Below are 21,936 nucleotides of genomic sequence, written 5' to 3'. Positions count from 1 at the left end.
GTGTTACAGGCTGAAGTCATATTTTATAAAAAGCTAAAGGCTGCAATTTTTGCCATTTAGGTTAAAAGTTTATTAGCAAACCATAATCAGTATCCTGATTGCAATTAAACAAGGCTCCCAAATGGGTCAACATGCTTAAGTGCGATCTGCAATCATTTAGATTTTAACATGATGGTTATTACTTATTACCAGGATGCACAATGAGATATTGATTACTTTTAACCTTTAGATCTAAGGATTCAAGAAAGGTCAAGGCAGTAGAGCAGTCTACCTTTCCCGTCTAGTAAACTTACGGCCTTCAACAGAATTCTAATGATTCTAGTTGGCAAGGCAGATCTGAAATTAGTTTATTCTCTTGGCAGACAGCTACCATGATCTATTTGGAAAAGTCTGCATGGATAGCATACTTTATACTTTCTGCTGGCTCTTGAACTTGTTGAGAGTATGTAGGGGCTATCTGATTAACTTCAGCTTCTGTTAATGTTAACTTTATAAGCCACCCTCATACAGTGAGGTGGAGTGGGGTAACCATACCAATAAATAAGAAGAAATGTTGCCAATATTCTTGTTTGTGGAAAATGTATTTTTGTAGACTCAAAAGTATATAAGTAACACACATAGATGATAAACACTAGAGATGAATGAATGTATACTGAATCCCTCAGCCTTCCTAGATCTGTAAAAATACTGTCTACACATTTGTAAATTGGTAAAATTAAAACTACACTTACTTCTGGCTTTACTAAGCATGTAAGCCTTTTTGTCCTCCTAATTAGAATAAAATCATCTATTTGGACAAAGCTGTTATTCAACATAAAATGATACAGGGAGGGCATTTGTTGAACGACCAGCTTTCTTTCACTTTGCTAACATTTGGAATGGCTTCGTGCATTTATACCCACAAACAGAACAGAACTCACACTTCAGTTCCAGAAGAATTACGGGCAAGAGAAACATATAACTGTTGTGTTACATTAATTTGCAGAACACTTGGCATTATCACTGCCAAGTAGTCAAATTGTTCCAGGTTGTTCCGGAAGGTTGTTATTAATAGCATGTTTTCTGAGGAAAGTTCTGTCTACTTTTGGAACTGCATTTCTGTTGCCAAGGAAACTCCTTAAGCACAGCATTCTCCGAGCACACTGCTGCTTTTGTTTGCCAGTATCCTATTCATATCATCTAAGTAAGCACTTTATGCATACTTCAGGCTGCAGTTTCAAACACTGAAGTATTATAGCTTCTGTTCACTGCTCTCTTTAAATATATTTTACCTCCTCCACATTCAGTTTCCCAAATTATTTTAAGTTTATTTTCAACTATAAAACAGAGAACTAGTCCATTCCCCCGCACTTCACCACCACAACACATTTTTCATGCATTTGAATTATAGCATTATGAGTTATAACATTAGTCTTTAAGTGTTAATTATCTTTTCACTCTGAAATTAATGTAGTCATTTCCTTCTGACTCCAGCCTACACTGTTATTGGAGCACAGAGCAAAACATGTCATTGAATTCTAAGCCAGAATTGTTGTTGTGATTAATCCTGGTCACATGGACCATCTCTGCCAAAAGGAGATCACTGAAGAAAGGTGACAAAGACAGTGATTTCCTGTCAGCAAAGAGTACGACAGAGGCTGTCTAGAAGTGATGCAAATGAGGGAAACATTCACCATGGTTTGTTTGATCCACTCCAGGACAGAGCATTGCACAGAGCCAGGAAAGAGGCACATGGAGCATCAGCACACCCAGAGGAGAAAATGAGCTGTACCGTCAGAAGCACAGAAATCCTCTATCCTCATACATGTTACCAGTGAAAAAAAGAGACATAATTATCCACAAATGATTGCTACCTTAAGCATATTACACATCACTGCAGGCTGATCCCTGTACAAGTAATAAGATTTAATTCAGCAGTAATCTATCCTGGACTGCTTAGCAACATATGTATTTGTCCTTCAAGTTAAAATATGATAGGAACAACGACCTCAGAAGTGTTTAATGTTGGGTAGTGGCAGTGAATGTCACCTACTCACCTACCCTCAGGTGCATTCACAGCTACATATTTAATGGGCAAATAGTAAAGTAATACACTGAAACATAGTTATGAATTTGCTAGGGATTCAACGAGTACAAACCAATCTGTTTTTACTAGTAAGGAAACTTCCTGGAATTCAGTGCAATTCTGTTCCTGCCAGATTAGACTACAGCTTATGTTAGACTACAGCTCTCAGAAATCCCACCCACCTGGGGAGCTCCTTGTTTAAGAAGGCTTGTCCAACAACATAAACCACTCAGTGAGGCTAGAAGCTCATATTATGCTTAAAGTAAGCAGAACTGAAAAATAAACTTCATCAACTGCTGCATATGTACAAGAACAAAACAAAACACACAAAGCTAGTTGTGCATTACATAGCACACTGTGGATGTTATGGGTTTTATCTAACTGCTTGCTGACCAAGAAGCATCCAACAGAATGGACTTTGCTTCTCCTTTTCTCCCAGCAAGCTTTCAAAATTAGCTATGGAGCAATGTTTTAGTTTATTTACTTACAGTATTATAATATTTCCACATACCTCTTCATCTATATTTCCTCACACTTCATCATTAAATCACAAACTGATTTAAAGGAATAAAAATGAATTAGAAACAATAAAAATTGAGCATTAAAGCATTATAATAAAACCCTTTAAAGAAGTCATAGATTAATATAGAAATTTAAAAAGAGAAGAGCCAGAATTCAAACTATTTTAATCCTTTTGGGATTAGAATTGGTACAGAGAGACATCCTATAGCAATTTGGTTTTGAAGTGTTTTCTTGAAATTTCACAATCAGATGTAGGAGTCTTCTGTCTATGGAAGAGGCTGCAAGCTTGGCCCCAAGTCCCTCCCCACTGCCTTACCGTTTTTCAGCTGAAAGATTAGTTTATAGATCTCAGCAGAAAACCCAGAGGGCCAATCTGGAAGGTATCTTAAAGACAACTCAAGAAATAATAAGTCATTTAGCTTATAGGAGGTGCTCAACTTTAGAATCTAGTAGTCAGAACAAATATATAAAGAAGAATCACAGGCCTAAGGGAAGAGAAGCCTTAAGAAGTTTATGAAACTGAGCTAGAGAGGATGTTTGTTGAATCCCTAAAGGAAGGAAATTCCAAACTAACAACTGAGAAGGCCTTCATTCTGGAAACTGGCCCTGAGAGGTGTCCATCATCAGTACTTCAGAGAACCAGGCATCAAAAGCAAGACCCTTTCCAAGAAATACTTTGAGTTCAAGTCATTTAGGGTCTTAAAAGACCACTCCCCCCATAAAATAGAGGAAATTAAGCAAAAAAACCTTACTCAAAATGGTATTTGATCAGATGCCAGAGTGAGCACAAAAATTAGGCAGCAAAATTTGTAGATGGTACATTTCTTTTTACTTGGTAAATTAACAAGACTTCTCTCAGCACCAGCTAGAAGTGGAAGCAGACTCAAGCAGTCATTCCAAGATGCATATCTCTGATAAATAGACTTTTTATGTAAAAAAATAATAAAGCTGTTATTAGAAGAGTTTCAGTTACTGCTATGTGTCAGCCCCTATTTATAGTGAAATTAAGGTTGAAATTCTTGTGCCTTTTTCTCTACCTCCATGATGCAACCAGCTTGAAGTTTGAGGAGATGGGAGGGATGGTTTCTACCTATGACTTATTATTGTAATGGACTAATCTAGTTTCAGGCTATTTGTTTCATATCTTGACAGAACTTGCTCTCACACCTGGTCAATAATTTTAAGATGTATTACAAAGAAAAACAAAACTAATACATTGCTATTCAAACATTTAAAATAGAGTATATTTTAATATTATTAACATTACCATAAAACAAGAGACACTATAACAATTACAATCATGGAGAAAAAAAAAGATTTTAGTTGATGCAAAAGTTCCACTGATTTAAATGCCAGAACATATTTCTCATTAGCTGTGATGATTAGAAGCAACCAGAGAATGGTTTCTGTTGAGGATCATAATTGATGGGTACATTTGGGAATAAGTGGTCCTTCTGATATATGGTTCCAACTCTACATACATTTAATGTAAACCTGTTTGTCCAATGTTAATTACTTTCCCCTCCAGCTACTATTTACCACACCCAGGGGAAAAGACAGGTAGCTGTTTTTTAATCTAACTTTCTTTAGAAAGCTTTCACTTTTTCCCACAAATGTTAATGCCATTTAGCCAAGGGAACAACCTATCTTTTATTGGACAGCTTTGTATTTAAGCTCTCCTGTTGTTAAATCAACATATTCTTTATAAATCATTATGCCAGTAGTGGTATTTTTCGAACCCACCATGTACATCTCCTTACTAAATATTTAATCAGGGCACATTTTATGTAATATGTATTTCAAGCACCTTAAATGTTTTCATAATCAAACCTTCAAATGTCAAAGGAGATGCCAACATTTTTATATTTGTAAAGAAATGTTTGGTTAATTTTATTCCCTACATGCTAACAATTTTAACAATCCTACCTTACTCAATTTAATGGGGTTTTAATCTAACACACAATTAATCTTCTGGGGAAAATGTAAGGAATTATCATTAACTTTCTGTATCTAGTACACTCATTTCTAATCTCCACAGCTCCAATAAACCCTTATTTGCTTAATTTTTGAACACTCCAGGCAGAAATCTTCCATCAATACAGAGGTTTCTATTAAAGGATTAATGAGAGGAGTTTCCATGCTTGGGCCAGATCCTATAACACTTGTTGAGGATAATTGTCACTGGAACTTTATAGAATGATTGTGTGATCAGGCCCATATTTTATGATATACAAACAAAATATAGTTGACATTTAGCTGTGCAATATATTGGCCTATTAGAATGAACAAGACATATCAAAGTATTTAATTTTTCTCCCTAATGTGTGTTTTAAAAGCAAAAGAATGACTAAGCAACAGATGCTAGTTCCAAGACTGAAAGGGCGCAGAGAAACTCATGCAAAGCTGTGTATGCATTTTCACCCAATGGATATTAATATCAATCTCTACCACACCAGTGAATCAAATGTTGATACATAATTCTTCAAACTCCCTATTTGTTCAATTGCCTGACCAATATTGCTACCACTTCCATCATCTTATTCTTCGCTCAGTCAAAGAAACCAAATGTTCTGCAGCTTCATGTCTGAAACAGTAGATATACCACTGTCTACTGACTCAGGTACTCACTGCTGGAATGAGAAGGCATGGAACTGGGAACATTACTGGCCACGCAACCCAGGAAGCAAGAAAAGTTAAACATTTACTTATCAACATTCAGTTCACTGGCATGCTAGGAACCAGTAGATTATATCAAGAAACCCGGCTGTGTATTGGCCATGCGGTGAGGCTCATTTTTACATCAGACTTCAGTTTAATACCATCTGAACTAAGGGTTCAGAATAATTACAGGCTTGATTGTTCAAACAATATTGTATTCTAATGCCCTCCAGAGGCAAAAGAAGGAGAATTCTTTGGACATGAAAACAATTAAAGATTAAGCCAAGAGGCAACAAAAACATGACTGAGTTCTATGCCTCTTTTAAAAGGATTGCTGTCTGCATCTATCAGCATAAAATGAGGGGCAGAGTAGTTTATCTGAATCAGTATGAGATCTAAAAAAGACATTGCATGCTGAACTGTGAATATACAGAGAATTTTTTCATACCCAGTTTGGCTATTTCTATGTTGTTATTACACTTTTAATGTATACTCTTGCCTTGCAATGTACTTGTTTTATTATAGATCTTTCTCATTTATAGACTCCATAGAGGCAAAGATTACTGCTGGCAGTAGTGATAACACAGCATGTAACCTGGCAGAGATGCTTTGCTGAGCTGGCTCAGAGGTGCAATTACTTATCAGTTCAATATCTGGAAGGAAGAGTCTGTGGATTTTTAAGAAACTCATCACAAGAAAAGAGAAAGTGCAATGAACTGGTTGCTATAGGAGAGCATCATGAATTAAAAAGACTGTTCAAGAGATAATGCTTGTCCACAGAAATATTTATTCCATAGTTGTGTAAGAGGATGACCAGGTCAACAACTCAAATATTCAATCCATACTGACCAACGCTGAAACTCTGAGGACTGGTATATAAATTTCGTACCAAAAAGATGTACATTTTGTACCTCAAAGCTCAGTTTCTGTTCTCAAGTGAGCCCTCACGTGGTGACAGATAGCATTAATCACATCTCCAGGAAGGCTTGAAATGAATGATCTTCCATTTGCAATAAATGCCAGCTATCAGTACATGGGTATGCTTTAACAAGAGGCGTTAATCATTTGAATTTGACTGCAGTTGTCATCATCATCATCATCATCTTGAAATGACCACACATTTATTATGTAATGTGCAAAATGATGTTAAGAGATTTCATCAAGAACATACCACAGGTTCTGGGAACTTAATGGAATTTTGTAAAATTCTTAAACAAAACTATCCATTGTTTTTATAATGTGACTCATTATAAATATTTTGAATTTTATTGTTAGTGCAAAAGGTGTTGCCAGATGTTGCCAGATTTGAAGTCTGAGCCAAGACTTTAAGTTTCAACCTGTCTTAGCTTGGTTCATACATTGCAATCATCCCCTTTGCTCATTCAAAAGAGAAAACTAGAATGACAATGTGCTCCAAGCTTACATTCTAAATGGGATCAAAATCAGAATATATCTGTTCTTGCATTGAAAATTTCTCACACATTACCTTGTATTTAGCTAGTCACCTGGTTGCTATAGGACTCCATGCAGGCAACTAAGGAGTTGATACTAGAAAAAGGGAAAGGACAGCTCTTTTCTCTTCAACCAGCAATGAACACAGGTGAAGCCTAATCTCTGCAGGCAAATGTAATGCGATTTATTACCCCGTGTGCGCAGGATTAGCCAATATAACTATAATTTTCCTCCTCAGATGCCAGATATGGAAGATAGATAAAACATTCTTGTATCAAATATTATCTCTTTCTCTATAGTACATGTTGTTATATATTGGTCTGGAGAGCCAGTTTGGTCTAGTGGTTAAGGTGCTAGGCTAGAAACCAGGAGTCTGTGAGTTCTAGTCCCGCCTGAGGCATGAAAGCTGGCTGGGTGACCTTGGGCCAGTCACTCTCAGTCCAACTCACCTCATAGGGTTGCTGTTGTGGGGAAAATAGGAGGAGGAAGGAGTATAAGGTATGTTCACCACCTTGAGTTATTTATAAAAATAATAAAGGCAGGATAAAAATTAAATAAATAAATAAATATTATGCTGTAGTTGCTTTTATATTAGAGGTACTAATTTTTATTTCTAGCCCAAGGAATGCATTCATTTTTGTGCGGCCAATTAGAACCACACTTCAAAAATTCATACCTGAGGCCAGAACAAAAAGTAAATTTATTTTCACATGCTATCAAATAATGTTTAAAGTAATCTAATTCATAATAGAGCCCTACATGGAAAGGGAGATGCCAGATGTTCAGGCTGGCATTGGAGAAAGCAAAGGAACAAGAGACATTATTGCTTATGTGCACTAGATAATTAAGAAATCCAAAGAATACCCCAAAAAGTCAATAAGTGCTTCACTGATTATAGAAAAACCTTTGATTGTGTTATCAGATGGGGGAATGTGCTTAGGAAAATAGAAATCCCAGACTGTCTGAAACCTATATGTAGGTAAGTAATCCACAATCCAGGCAGGACATGATAAAATGGACAGGCTCTGGGTCATCAAAGGAGTGAGGTATGGCTGTATTCTCTTCCCTTATTATTCAATCTATATGCTGAATTTATATTCAGCATATAGGAAGGAATATGCTGATTTGGAAGATGAGCAAGGTTTTAAAACTGAAAGAAGAAACATCAATAACCTGTGCTATGCTGATGACATTCCTCTGATAACTGAGAATGCAAAAAATCTACAAGGTCTAATAATGAAAATCAAGGAGCACAGTGAAAAAATGGGAGTAAAATTAAAGTGTCCCTCCTTGTGGGGGGAGATGGGCACTGATAAAGATTTGATAGATAGATAGAAAAATAAATAAATATAAAGAACACCAAACTAATGACTACAAAAATGACCAGGCTCAAATTATCATACTTTGAACTCATTATGAGAAGACCTAGCTCTCTTAAGAAGTCTATAAGGTTAGGAAAGGTGGAAGGAAAGAGAAAGGATGACCAACAGCAGGGTGGATGGATTCAGTTTAAGCAGTGATATGTGCACTGTTGGAAGGCCTGAAGGACCAAGTTGGGGACAGATCATCCTGAAGAAAATCTGTGCAGTCACTAAAAAATAACACTGATTTATTGGTTCATCATCATCATCATCATCATCATCATCATCATCATCATCATCATCATATTTGCTTTATATTAAATCATTTGCTATTTTTATCCCATGAAAAATATTTGGACACTTTTAGAGGTCCCTGGAAGCCATAACCATGGCTTTTTGGTAGCCAAGCAATATGGTCTCAGGTTGTATACCTCTGTTTTATATTTCATTGTGATTTGGCTTCACTTGTATGCTTTATTTTAGATTTTATGATGTCTTTAATATTAAGAGAGTAACTAAATCAACATAGCTTAATTCCCTGAAAGAAAAAAATCCAACTTCTTTATTAGGATCATGGCTTCCTAATCAGCAATCTGGCTTCAAAGGGAAAAAAAGGGATTTGGACCATGTGTGATTGCACAAATAGCACCTGCTTGCCCTTCCTTAAAGCAAATACATCATGTTTAAGGAGTTGTTAACAGGTGCTATATGAATGCCTTGCATGCTCCAAATTACCTTTTTGTCTTCTAATCATAATTGCTGCGTAGTCCTACTGTTTATAGTATTTTCCAGTGCAATTCAAACTTATTCCTTAACTGAAGGCTTTTATTACTAAAACTGCATATAGTATTTCTTTGCTCTCACTGAATATTCATATCAGCCTTTTTCCAGATGTAGCATTGTATTCCCAAATCAAATCTTACATTGCTATTTTTAACCAAAAATACTAATCACTCAATATCTGATTATTTTTAAGTGTTTGCTGGTGTTTGAATACCCTTTAAGTATCTGGCATATTATCTATGAAGCTGAGACAGTTTTCATTACGTGTACAGCTGATGTCTGCTGCAACACCATTTTACAATCAGAAAGGTTCGTTTTAAAATTTTATAGTCCTATTTTACAAACATGGTAGAGTAATTTAAAAAATAGAGAATTTCATATAAAATATAGTTTAATTATATTTGAGCAAGTTATTTTTATCATTTATCACATGCACAAATAGTGCCTAAATGTCAATATTACAGGGACTCAAGAACATTAAGTAACTCTCATAAAAGAATTTCACAGCCCATTTTGGGCTGTGGCTCAAAATGGCCTAACAGGGACCTAGCCTGTTCTAAGACAAGTAATGGGTGTGTGTGCCTTAGAGTCAGTCTTGTCTCCTGGTCCCTGCAGTTATCTTGGCAAGATTTTTGGAAGTGGTTTGCCATTGCCTTCTTCCTAGGGTTGAGAGACATTGACTGGGCCAAGGTTACCGAGCTGGCTTCGTGCATGAGGCAGGACTAGAATTCCTGGTTTCTGTTTTGCTGCTTTAACCACTACACCAAACTGGGTCTCCATTACAAGTAATACTATGCATAATTAACTTTTGAATGTTCAGAAAACATGCATGTGGCTAAATTTCATTCTGGGAGTTGTAAACAAGGACTCCTGATGTTTGTAGTACATGGCTCTACTACATGATTTTGGTCCTCTTTCACCTTGATCTTTAGAATGTTTTCTTAATATATGCAATGGAAATGTGAGAAGTACAATCATCAGTATTAAAAAGTACAAAATACGAGAGCACTGTGAACAAGTGCATACAATGGCGTTCCATAGAATTTCTAATATATTTTATATTCTTAATGTCTTGCTTTATACATTCAGCTGAGCTAAGGTGGCTGAAACTGTTTGGGGTGTGGCATATGAATACTATTTCATGGTGTTTTCTTTTTCAGCCAGTTATGTCCCTGGGCAAGGGGGCATTAACTGTGTCATTTGCACAATGGCATCATGATGTACACAATGCCATTTTGTCATCATAGCAGCTTCTACCATGCCTATGCCTGCAGAGGCTTGGTACAACATAATTCACTTCACAGGTCAAGCAATTATGGATACTGCTGACAATGAACTTAATGTACTCTTGTACTATCGTATCTCAGAAAAACTAAGAATGTTGCTGACTGTCACACTCAAAAAGGCTTGAAGAAACTTTTAAACTTAGTCAGAAATAGAATTGGAAAATAAGTACAAGTTAATAAGCACTTTCATGTTTTAAAAGCAAAACGTTTTAAAAATGTCTTTAATATACAGTTTTTTGCTTGTATACTAATAAGTAGCTCTCCAAAAAATTGGTATAGCAACTTATTTAAACAATTTTCCTCCATTCAAATATTTTGTGCAAAGTGTTTCTATAGGAACTACATAGAAATAATGCAAAATATTTAAAAGCATAATTCATTAAATTATTATTAAAAATATAAATAAAGAAGAAAAAAACACCTTCTATTTGACCTTGAATGTGTAGTTTCTTCTATAAGAATTTTTAAAAGCTAAAGGGTGGTTGTTTCATTATACTGTTGCGGATTCTGTGGTTAGTTATTAATTTTATTTTTTTATGATTCACAATCTGCTCTTTGAGATATGCCATATGCTCAAAGCAATTCGAGGATGACAACTGTCAGAATTAGTCCAATAAAAATTGCCTAAATGAGAAAGATTTACTACATCCTGATATTTCCATATAAAGCCCCTCCTCCAGTGACAAAATCTACATCCCTGACTTTCTGCTTCACATCAAAGTCTAGAAGGGAAGCTAAAAGAAAGATGGATAGATGGATGGATGGATAATTGGGCTTCCTGTATAGTAGCAATAGTAAGAAAAAGTATTGTTCTCCCTGTGTCTTTCTCTCTGCATTGAATAATAAGATTCGTAATCAATGCACACATTTATAGTTCCTGTTCTTCATTCATAACAAGTATGCATTCTTAATAAGAGAATATCTGCTTTCCATATAACTAATATAAATTATATTGGAAGAAACCTATATACTGAAGCAATAAATTCACTAAAAAGGATGAAAGGTAGTAGAAATTTTGGAGAAAGTTCCAATCAAAGCACATTTTCTAAATGCTACAATCATTTTTTCTTCATGTTTTTTCAGTCTATTTAAGAATGCAGTTTCATCCATTTCAATTCATCCAATGACAAATCTTTGTCCTCCTATAGAATTGCACCAAATAGAATGTGATAAAGGGAACTTTCTTACAATTATGATGTCGGCGCAGGCTTGTCAGCACAGAGGGGATGGAAATGAGGTTGGGGACAGGGGAGGAAATTCTAATAGACACCATGATATATACAATGAACACAGAGCTATCCTGTGAGAGAAAGACATGTCAAACTCATCAGTCTTCTATAGCTAGGTAAAGGCAGCAACGAAAGCACTAACCTTGTAAAGATGCAGCTGCTGCTCCTCTGACATCATCAGGTCATGGCTGTCGATCACTATGGATTCCATGTCAATCAGCCAATCCCAGAGCTCCTGGTATTCTGAATCAAAGTCCAAAAGGCTGCAGATAAAGAGAAAAAAATGTTATGCATAATAGATTAGAGCTGTTCAAATTTTGTATTAGAATCAGTCTTTTTAGAAAACGCACGCTACGCCTCACTCTTTTGCAGAGAGATTCTTTACTTCAACAGGAGGGATGAAAATGCAACACAAGTAGAAGCCGTGACCTACGTCTCAGCAAATCATGCTAGATTCTGTCAACGAAAGCAGACATATTTCATTCGCTTCAGAAAATGTAAGAAATGGGAATTATATATACAGTGTCTTCACGGTTTCTAAAGTGCCGACATATTCAGCAAACTTCTCTGTGTGATAATCATGATGAACAGTTATTTGCACAAGAACTATTTTCAGAGAAAAATGACTCAATCCATTTAGCCATCTTTTTGCTGTCCATCTGCCTATCTCTGCAAGTATATTTTCATGCATGAATAGCTAGCATTTCAACACAACACTTTAAGATAGGCTTGAGTGAAGATGGTAAGCCAGTGAGAACCAAGGCCAGATACAGTATTAGACAGGTGTTCCCTGCAGACATGTTAGAAACAAAGGTAAGGACAGGAAGTCAAAACAATGAATCCTTGAATAGCCAGCAATCATTAAAATTCAAAAAAGGATCACAACGGTTTCCAACAAAATAAATCATTAGAATAAGGAGCTTAAAAGGATTAACATTATTCTCTATTGAAAGCCTAGTGAATAAGTAAAACATCGCAATACAAAAAGGGGGGGGGAGGAAAGGAAAGGAAAGGAAAGGAAAGGAAAGGAAAGGAAAGGAAAGGAAAGGAAAGGAAAGGAAAGGAAAGGAAAAGATCACTACATGGACTATGTGAATTTATAAGGGCCATATGATGGCATGTGATAATGTATAATAAGCCTGTGTAACACTTTGGATTTCTTTCCAAAACAGTTCTTTGGAGTGCACTGGGCATGCATACAGTCCTTGTCTGCAACTCTTTAAAGGAGCTACATCTTCTTCTGGAATCACGTAAGAGCTGTGGAGGCCAGCTGCAGGATCCTGAGAAAAGATGCAGCTGCTTTAAAAAGTTTCAGAAAAGTAGTATATTCATGCTCCAGCAAATCCGAAGTACTGTACAACTTTACTATGTATACCAGCCTTTCTGAACTTTTTGACCCTGGAGGAACCCTTGGAATATTTTCACGTCTCGGGGAACCCCTGCACCTTCAAACTCAAATATAGGCCAGAAGTTATATATTCCTTTCATGTGTAGGCCTGTATATATGCATTAACTAAAAATAAAGAATGAAACTTACCTCTTTAATGTGAAGTTGCCTGAATTTGAAATATTTTTAAAATAAATCATGATCTCTCAGGTGACCTCTCATGGAACCCTAGGATTCCACAGAACCCTGGTTGAGAAACCCTGGTGTATACTGTGTGGTGTACTGTATCAAAACTCATTCACTTGATATATTTGAATTTCATCTGTAATATCTACTATGTTGTTTGTAGGCCACAAGAAAACCAATCCAACCTGCAAATGGTGCAGCATGAAGATCCTGAACATAAATATTTGATATGTATAGACTTGGAATTAGATTAAAAAAAACAAAATCAGCAGCCACATAACACTGCATTTTGATTACACTTTAGGATTAGGTTTTCAATAACAGCATAATTATTGTCTCTCTTCCCCTACATGGATACATAACCATGAAACTTTATTTTTGGAACTTCCAGATAATTTAAGGGCAACCCTACTGATGTGTTCCTCTTACATGGGAATGTAAGAAAATCCTTGCTACATCAGACTATAATTCTCTTTGCTCCCATAATGGCCTGAAGAACACCCACAAGCAGGATATGACAGCAAAAGCAACCCTTACAACTCCTTTCAACTCCACAGTGCCTGACACTGTCAGACCTCACACCTGCCATGGCAATAAATCTTAACTATCCAGACAGTTTCACCCCATTCACCCCATACTCAAGAGCAGAAGCTCACAGACACAACCTGGTTAGATTAGTTATTTTGTTGTAAACAGGATACACACACAAACACACACATATTCTATGATATATGATATATATGAGATTTCTTGTTTACAACAAAATAATTAATCTACCCATGTTGTGACTGTCAGCTTCTACTCTTGAGTATGGGGTGAAAGTGACTGGACATTCACGATTTATTGCCATGGCAGGTGTGAAGTCTGACAGTGTACACAAACACACACGCAAGATTTGCAAACTGAAGAACACAGAAATCAAGATAGATGCAAATACAGATATAGCACCCAGAGTTTCTTTGTTTTTTGTTTGTTTGTTTAAAAGACTTGTATGTACATCTTATGTATCATTAGCCTGGGTGGCTCATGGAACCACAACAAAAACTCCCAGCACCCCAAAGGCAACACACTCCCACATGTTCACATTCAGCTGTACTGGGCTCCAGTCTCACTGTACCCCAATGCTTGCAGGAAGGGTCAGCTCTTCAAGGCCTTCTGGAAGGCAAGGAGAGTAGAAGTTGTCTTATGCTGGGTGTAATGTAAATAAACTGTGTATGTCTGTGTGTCTCTTGACTCTTGCTTTTCTTGGCAAGAGTTTCAGAAGTGGTTTGCCATTGCCTTTTTCTTAGGGCTGAGAGAAAGTGACTGGCCCAAAGTCACCCAGCTGGCTTCATGCCTAAGGCTGGACTGGAGCTCATGGTCTCCCAATTGCTAGCCCACTGCCTTTAACCAATACACTAAACTGGCTCTCAGATTAATAATAGATATATAGATGTAGATAAAATCTGTTTCAGAGTTTAAATTCTAGGACTTCTCCATCTTTTTCAAGTTACTATCTCAAAAAATTGGCTATTTTTTTTTCAGATACTGAAACTAGTACCACTGGAGATATCTGTAGTTATGGTGGTGCACTTCTTAATGCAGAAATGACATATTAAAATCTGTGACTTAGAGAATGTTGCATATAAAAATGCACCTATTAAGGGAAAAGTGCACAAAATGTCTACAACAGAGAAAGCCATATCAAATTAAATGCAGATGTTATGTTTTTAAAAATATCAACAGGTTTATGAAGTTATAGAGAGGATTGTATATATGTGAAGCTGATACAGACTGTAAACTGATTTGGCCCTCATATCTCAAACTTTTACCTGACTTCAGTGTTGTGGGAAAGTGCCCATCATCTCTTTATATTTGTTGAAATTAACCTTAGTTCATGACAAATATCTGACATGCTCAGTTTTCTGTTCCACCAATATCATGAATCCAAAGAAGATATTGTGAGTATTTTACCAAATACATCAGAATCAGATCTACAATAATTACCCAGTCTACCTTTGGGTTGATAAAATTATTGGCAAAACAAATTATGCATGTATTAAATCTTGCATTCTTAGAGTTTGATATCTATTTGAAATTTTCCCATTGATATTATGTAAGCCAGCCCTGAAAGCTTAATAATGTGATATTAGAAAATAACATACAAGATTTCTGCAAAACACTGCCACAATGTGACATCAATATGGTTTTAAATGTTATTGAGTGAGTGCTGATTTTCAGTGAAATAGTTTTATCTTATAAAGCTGTAAGATATTACCATTATTTTATTTGATATATAGATTAAAATGTAAATATTTAAAGTAAGTGGTATATTTATTTCTTGCCTTAAATTCAATGAAATCATTACTTTTATTCATTGGGGATGTTGGACTAATTCTTTTTATTATTTATGGAGCCACAGTAGAACAAAGTTTGAAATGTATAGTTTCAGTCATGTTCCTGTACTCAATACTTGGTATCACTGTCATCTGATACTTTATTAAGCTCTGCGAAACATTTAATTTAGTGCCCATTTTACTATGTTTGCAGGATTCTTGCCAACACATTTCTATCAGTTCTTGTAAAGGGAACCCAGTCCAGAAACCTTTAATCAAGAAAACACAGTCTATGCACCAAGTCTATGGACCAAGAAATTTCATTGTTACTAATAATATTATCTTCAAAGTCAACTCTTTGTGAAAAAACACCACCTGTATTCCAAGGTGTTTCACAAAACCAAATCCTGTCCTGGACTCCTCCCCAGCCCACACATTTGACATGAGCTGTGACCATGCATCATTATCATGCCTACTGTGGCCCTCACCCTCCCTGAAAAAATGTCATATGCCACTCCCTGCCTTCAAGAAGTTGCCCATCTCTGTGCTAACATCTCCAGGAGGGCAGGAAAAAGCTCCTGTCTGAAATCCTGGTGATCCATTGCCAATCGGTATAAATAGAATGCAAAACCCACATCCTTCTAGATAACAACTCCCGGAACCCACTACCTGGAGTAGAGTTCAGCAATGTCTGGAAGACCACAGGTTCCCATCTTGATGTAGTTGATACTGAGCAGGACAGATTGGTTATTCTGATTCCATATAGGTCAACTTCCTACGTTCTTAAAATAACTGCAACATGGGCAGCCTAGTAAGCTGCCCATGAACATGAATATAAATTTATTTAGTCTCATTGTCTGTATTACAGAATTAAGTTGTAAGGGATATATTTTAACTTCATGAATAAGTAATCATAAATGCAGATTTGCACACCTAATCCTTTGAATGCAATTATATTTATTAAGGTGTAGGCATTAATTCCTTCAGCAAAGGATTGTTACCTTGTCGTGGTGCTGGAGCTTGAGCATCTCAATGATGCCATGAGCTAAACCGTGAAGGGCCACCCAAGACGGGAAGGTCATGACAGAGAGGTCAGACTAAATGCGATCCCTGGGGAAGGTAATGGCAACCCACCTCAGTATTTTTGCCGTGAAAACTAAATGGATCAGTACAACCAGAGATATGTCGGTATACCATCGGAAGATGAGACTCCCAGGTCGGAAGATGGTCAAAATGCTACTGGGGAGGAACAGAGGATGAGTTCAACTAGCCCCAGACGTGATGACGCAGCTAGCTCAAAGCCGAAAGGACGGTTAGCGGCCGACGGTGCTGGTGGTGAACGGCGAATCCGATGTTCTAAGGATCAACACGCCATTGGAACCTGGAATGTAAGATCTATGAGCCAGGGCAAATTGGATGTGGTTATTGGTGAGATGTCAAGATTAAAGATAGACATTTTGGGCATCAGCGTACTGAAATGGACTGGAATGGGCCACTTCACATCAAATGACCACCAGATCTACTACTGTGGACAAGAGGACCACAGAAGAAATGGAGTAGCCTTCATAATTAATAGTAAAGTGGCTAAAGCAGTGCTTGGATACAATCCAAAAAACGATAGAATGATCTCAATTCGAATTTAGGCAAGCCATCTAACATCACAGTGATCCAAATATACGCCCCAACCACAGATGCTGAAGAAGATGAAGTAGAGCAGTTCTATGAGGATCTGCAGCACCTACTGGACAACACGCCTAAAAGAGATGTTATTTTCATCACGGGAGACTGTAATGCTAAGGTGGGCAGTCAAATGACACCTGGAATTACAGGTAAGCATGGCCTGGGAGAACAAAACGAAGCAGGACATAGGCTGATAGAATTTTGCCAAGACAACTCACTCTGCATAACAAACACTCTCTTCCAACAACCTAAGAGACGGCTTTATACATGGACTTCACCAGATGGACAACACCGAAATCAGATTGACTACATCCTTTGCAGCCAAAGGTGGTGGTCATCTATACAGTCGGTAAAAACAAGACCTGGAGCTGACTGTAGTTCTGATCACAAACTTCTTCTTGCACAATTTAGGATCAGACTAAAGAGATTAGGGAAGACCCACAGATCAGCTAGATATGAGCTCACTAATATCCCTCAGGAATATGCAGTGGAGGTAAAGAATCGATTTAAGGGACTGGACTTAGTAGATAGGGTCCCGGAAGAACTCTGGACAGAAGTTTGCAACATTGTTCAGGAGGCGGCAACAAAATACATCCCAAAGAAAGAGAAAACCAAGAAGGCAAAGTGGCTGTCTGCTGAGACACTAGAAGTAGCCCAAGAAAGAAGGAAAGCAAAAGGCAACAGTGATAGGGGGAGATATGCCCAATTAAATGCAAAATTCCAGAGGTTAGCCAGAAGAGATAAGGAATTATTTTTAAACAAGCAATGCGCGGAAGTGGAAGAAGACAATAGAATAGGAAGGACAAGAGACCTCTTCCAGAAAATTAGAACCATCGGAGGTAAATTCCAGGCAAAAATGGGTATGATCAAAAACAAAGATGGCAAGGACCTAACAGAAGAAGAAGAGATCAAGAAAAGGTGGCAAGAATATACGGAAGACCAATATAGGAAGGATAACAATATCGGGGATAGCTTTGACGGTGTGGTCAGTGAGCTAGAGCCAGACATCCTGAAGAGTGAGGTTGAATGGGCCTTAAGAAGCATTGCTAATAACAAGGCAGCAGGAGACGACGGCATCCCAGCTGAACTGTTCAAAATCTTGCAAGATGATGCTGTCAAGGTAATGCATGCTATATGCCAGCAAATTTGGAAAACACAGGAATGGCCATCAGATTGGAAAAAATCAACTTATATCCCCATACCAAAAAAGGGAAACACTAAAGAATGTTCAAACTATCGAACAGTGGCACTCATTTCACATGCCAGTAAGGTAATGCTCAAGGTCCTGCAAGGTAGACTTCAGCAATTCATGGAGTGAGAATTGCCAGATGTACAAGCTGGGTTTAGAAAAGGCAGAGGAACTAGGGACCAAATTGCCAATATCCGCTGGATAATGGAAAAAGCCAGGGAGTTTCAGAAAAACATCTATTTCTGTTTTATTGACTATTCTAAAGCCTTTGACTGTGTGGACCATAACAAATTGTGGCAAGTTCTTAGCAGTATGGGGATACCAAGTCATCTTGTCTGCCTCCTGAAGAATCTGTATAACGACCAAGTAGCAACAGTAAGAACAGACCACGGAACAACGGACTGGTTTAAGATTGGGAAAGGAGTACGGCAGGGCTGTATACTCTCACCCTACCTATTCAACTTGTACGCAGAACACATAATGCGATATGCTGGGCTTGAGCAATCCAAGGCTGGAGTTAAAATCGCTGGAAGAAACATTAACAATCTCAGATATGCAGATGATACCACTTTGATGGCTGAAAGCGAAGAGCAACTGAGGAGCCTTATGATGAAGGTGAAAGAAGAAAGTGCAAAAGCTGGCTTGCAACTAAACCTCAAAAAAACCAAGATTATGGCAAACAGCTTGATCGATAACTGGCAAATAGAGGGAGAAAATGTAGAAGCAGTGAAAGACTTTGTATTTCTAGGTGCGAAGATTACTGCGGATGCTGACTGCAGTCAGGAAATCAGAAGACGCTTAATCCTTGGGAGAAGAGCAATGACCAATCTCGATAAAATAGTTAAGAGCAGAGACATCACACTGACAACAAAGGTCCGCATTGTTAAAGCAATGGTATTCCCCGTAGTAACATATGGCTGTGAGAGCTGGACCATAAGGAAAGCTGAGAGAAGGAAGATCGATGCTTTTGAACTGTGGTGGTGGAGGAAAATTCTGAGAGTGCCTTGGACTGCCAGAAGATCAAACCAGTCCATCCTCCAGGAAATCAAGCCAGACTGCTCACTTGAGGGAATGATATTCAAGGCAAAACTGAAATACTTTGGCCACACAATGAGAAGACAGGACACCCTGGAGAAGATGCTGATGCTAGGAAGAGTGGAGGGCAAAAGGAAGAGGGGCCGACCAAGGGCAAGGTGGATGGATGATATTCTAGAGGTGACGGACTCGTCCCTGGGGGAGCTGGGGGTGTTGACGACCGACAGGAAGCTCTGGCGTGGGCTGGTCCATGAAGTCACGAAGAGTCGAAAACGACTGAATGAATAAACAACAACAAAGGCATTAATTCATAATATAAAGTGAAAATTCATGAGTCTTTCTCATGAGAAACTAATATTGTGAGTAAACAAACAAACAAAAAATGGAATTATGTTTACCAGCCAATTGTTCAAGTTGAACTTTTTATATAATTTCTGATATTATTTGGATTTTTTTCCTGGAGCATAGATCCTATTTAAAAGCACCAATTGCTATATCTTTTTCCTACGGTTTTGAAATCTTAATAAAGAATCACATACCTATCTGATATAATTTTATTAAATGATTAAAATCCTTTTGTTTCATCACTTAAATTGACTATTGGGCTAATTTCTTGTAAGTTGCAGGATATTAGGATCTAATTACCTTGGACTTACCCTTTCTAATTTATCAGTTGCTAGAAAGATACAGCATCTACAGTAATACTATGGCTATTATTGATCTTTTCTGTAATACTATATTCACATTATGGGGAATGAAATGTTAAAACAATAAGGCATTTCTTCTGCTGGATGACAATAGCATTTGTTTTATGCAATTTGATATCAGGAAACCCCACTGGGGGAAAAAAATCACCTTATTCTGCTCTGATCCTTTTTGAATGTGTTCATCATTCATTCATTCTCCCTCCTCCCTCCCTCCACCTCTGTCTCTCTCTCTGTAGGAGTTTAGGATACAGTATTTGAATTTTTTGCATAAACCACATCTATTGCAATTTTTCCCATAGATTGTGCAATGCAATCCTACCTAAAATTGCTCGCTTGGGGTGGAGAGGGGAATAGATCTACATGGGGAAGGTTGCTATAGACCACTCCTCCCACACTTGGACTGTTTTAGATTCTTCACCACCTGGATTCTTTATTTTTACCTTTATTAATATTATTTATTATTGTATTTTATTCTGTGTATTTTATGGTTGTTGTTTTTAATTGATTGTTGTAAACCGCCCAGAGTCCCCCAACAGGAGGAGATGGGCGGGGACAAATTAGATAAATAAATAAATAAAAATATACTTCTTGAATTCCAAAGCATTCAAGCCTGGAATGAGTTTCCTTCCTAGGATCATATCCTAGAATCAAAGTTGAGCCCATGTTTTTTAAAAAAAAATATTTTCTATCCCACCTTTATTATTTTTATAAATAACTCAAGGCAGCGAACATACCTAATACGCCTTCCTTCTCCTATTTTTCCCACAACATCTACCCTGTGAGGTAAGTTGAGCTGAGAGAGAGTGACTGGCCCAAGGTCACCCAGCCTCTTTCTTGCCCAGCTGTTCTTCATAGTATCACATGGAAGAGCAGGAATTATCAATGGACTAATTTCCATCACGTCCCTAATCAGTGTTTCTGACAGACAGCACCCTTCACAAACTGATAGGACTAGCTGGAACACATTAATTTATGTTCCTTCCAGTAGAGTGTTGTAAACTAACATGACTCTTCTATTTTTCTTCTTGCATCCTTTCTGACCTTCATGAATTCATCTTCATGGCCCTACTGTTCAGCAATTATGCTTTTTCTTCCCCCAAGTGAAGTCTGAAAGTGGTTCATCCATTCCAGCAGTGCAGAATTTAAAAATAACTTGAAATGTATAGTATAATCCCAGACATCTATACTGAGAAATAAGTCCCATTATAAATGGTATATGACCAGAATATATGAAATAACACCTCAGTGTGTATGTGTGTATGTAGTATATGTATATGTATAGTATATGTATATTTTATTTATTTATTATTCAAATTTAGCCACCGCCCATCTCCCCCAAAAGAGGGACTCTGGGTGTTTTACAATAAAATCAGGCTCCAAATATAAACATATACATATGTATATGTATATGTATTAGCCTGGGTTTTTGTATGTGAGTATGTGTGCCTTTGAGTCAGTGCTGACTCCTGGTGACTGTCTAGACAAGTCTCTGCAGTTATTTATTTATTTATTTGATTTCTATAGCCACACATCTCAGCCACACATCTGGGCGGCCAAGTTTCCTTAGCAAGATTTTGGAAGTGGGTTGCCACTGCTCCTTCCTGGAGCTGAGAGAGGGTGACTGGCCCAAGTTGTCCCAGCTGCCTTTGTGTCTTTGGTGGGACTAGAACTCATGGTCTCCCAGTTTCTAGCCTGGTGCCTTAACCACTACACCAAACTGGCTCATATTAGCCCGTAATCTATTATTATTAAAAGATAGTTTGTTAAATAACCCTCCATCTTGAATAATTAATCTGGTTGATGTATAAAGATCCAGCCTGCACCTCTTACTTTGTGGGGTGCCTCAGGGCTTGGTTCTCTCCCCAATCCTATTTAACATCTATGTGAGGCCGCTGGGGGAGGTGATCTGACGATTTGGGGCTAGGTATCATCAATATGCTGATGATACTCAGCTTTATATCTCCACCCCGGGCTGCCTGAGTGATGCCGTGGATGTCCTATCTCAATGCCTAGAGGCTGTAAGGGACTGGATGGGGTGCAATGGGCTTTGACTCAACCCAAGTAAGACTGAGTGGCTTTGG

The 21,936-nt window shown here is 37.6% G+C and overlaps 1 protein-coding gene across 2 annotated transcripts in view; it reads right to left on the bottom strand.

Annotated features, from left to right (window-relative positions):
• AKAP6 (A-kinase anchoring protein 6) overlaps positions 1-21,936 on the bottom strand; it is a 258,121-nt gene that overhangs the window by 66,707 nt on the left and 169,478 nt on the right. For both annotated transcript variants that reach the window (XM_063290024.1, XM_063290025.1), the window contains exon 9: positions 11,499-11,619. In XM_063290024.1, coding sequence (XP_063146094.1) covers positions 11,499-11,619 — 121 coding nt within the window. The remainder of the gene's footprint in view (positions 1-11,498; positions 11,620-21,936) is intronic.

Source organism: Candoia aspera, chromosome 1 (assembly GCF_035149785.1).
Source record: "Candoia aspera isolate rCanAsp1 chromosome 1, rCanAsp1.hap2, whole genome shotgun sequence".
NCBI lineage: Eukaryota > Metazoa > Chordata > Lepidosauria > Squamata > Boidae > Candoia > Candoia aspera.
Note: the sequence above shows the minus strand (reverse complement) of the source record. Positions and strands in the feature narration are given on the sequence as shown.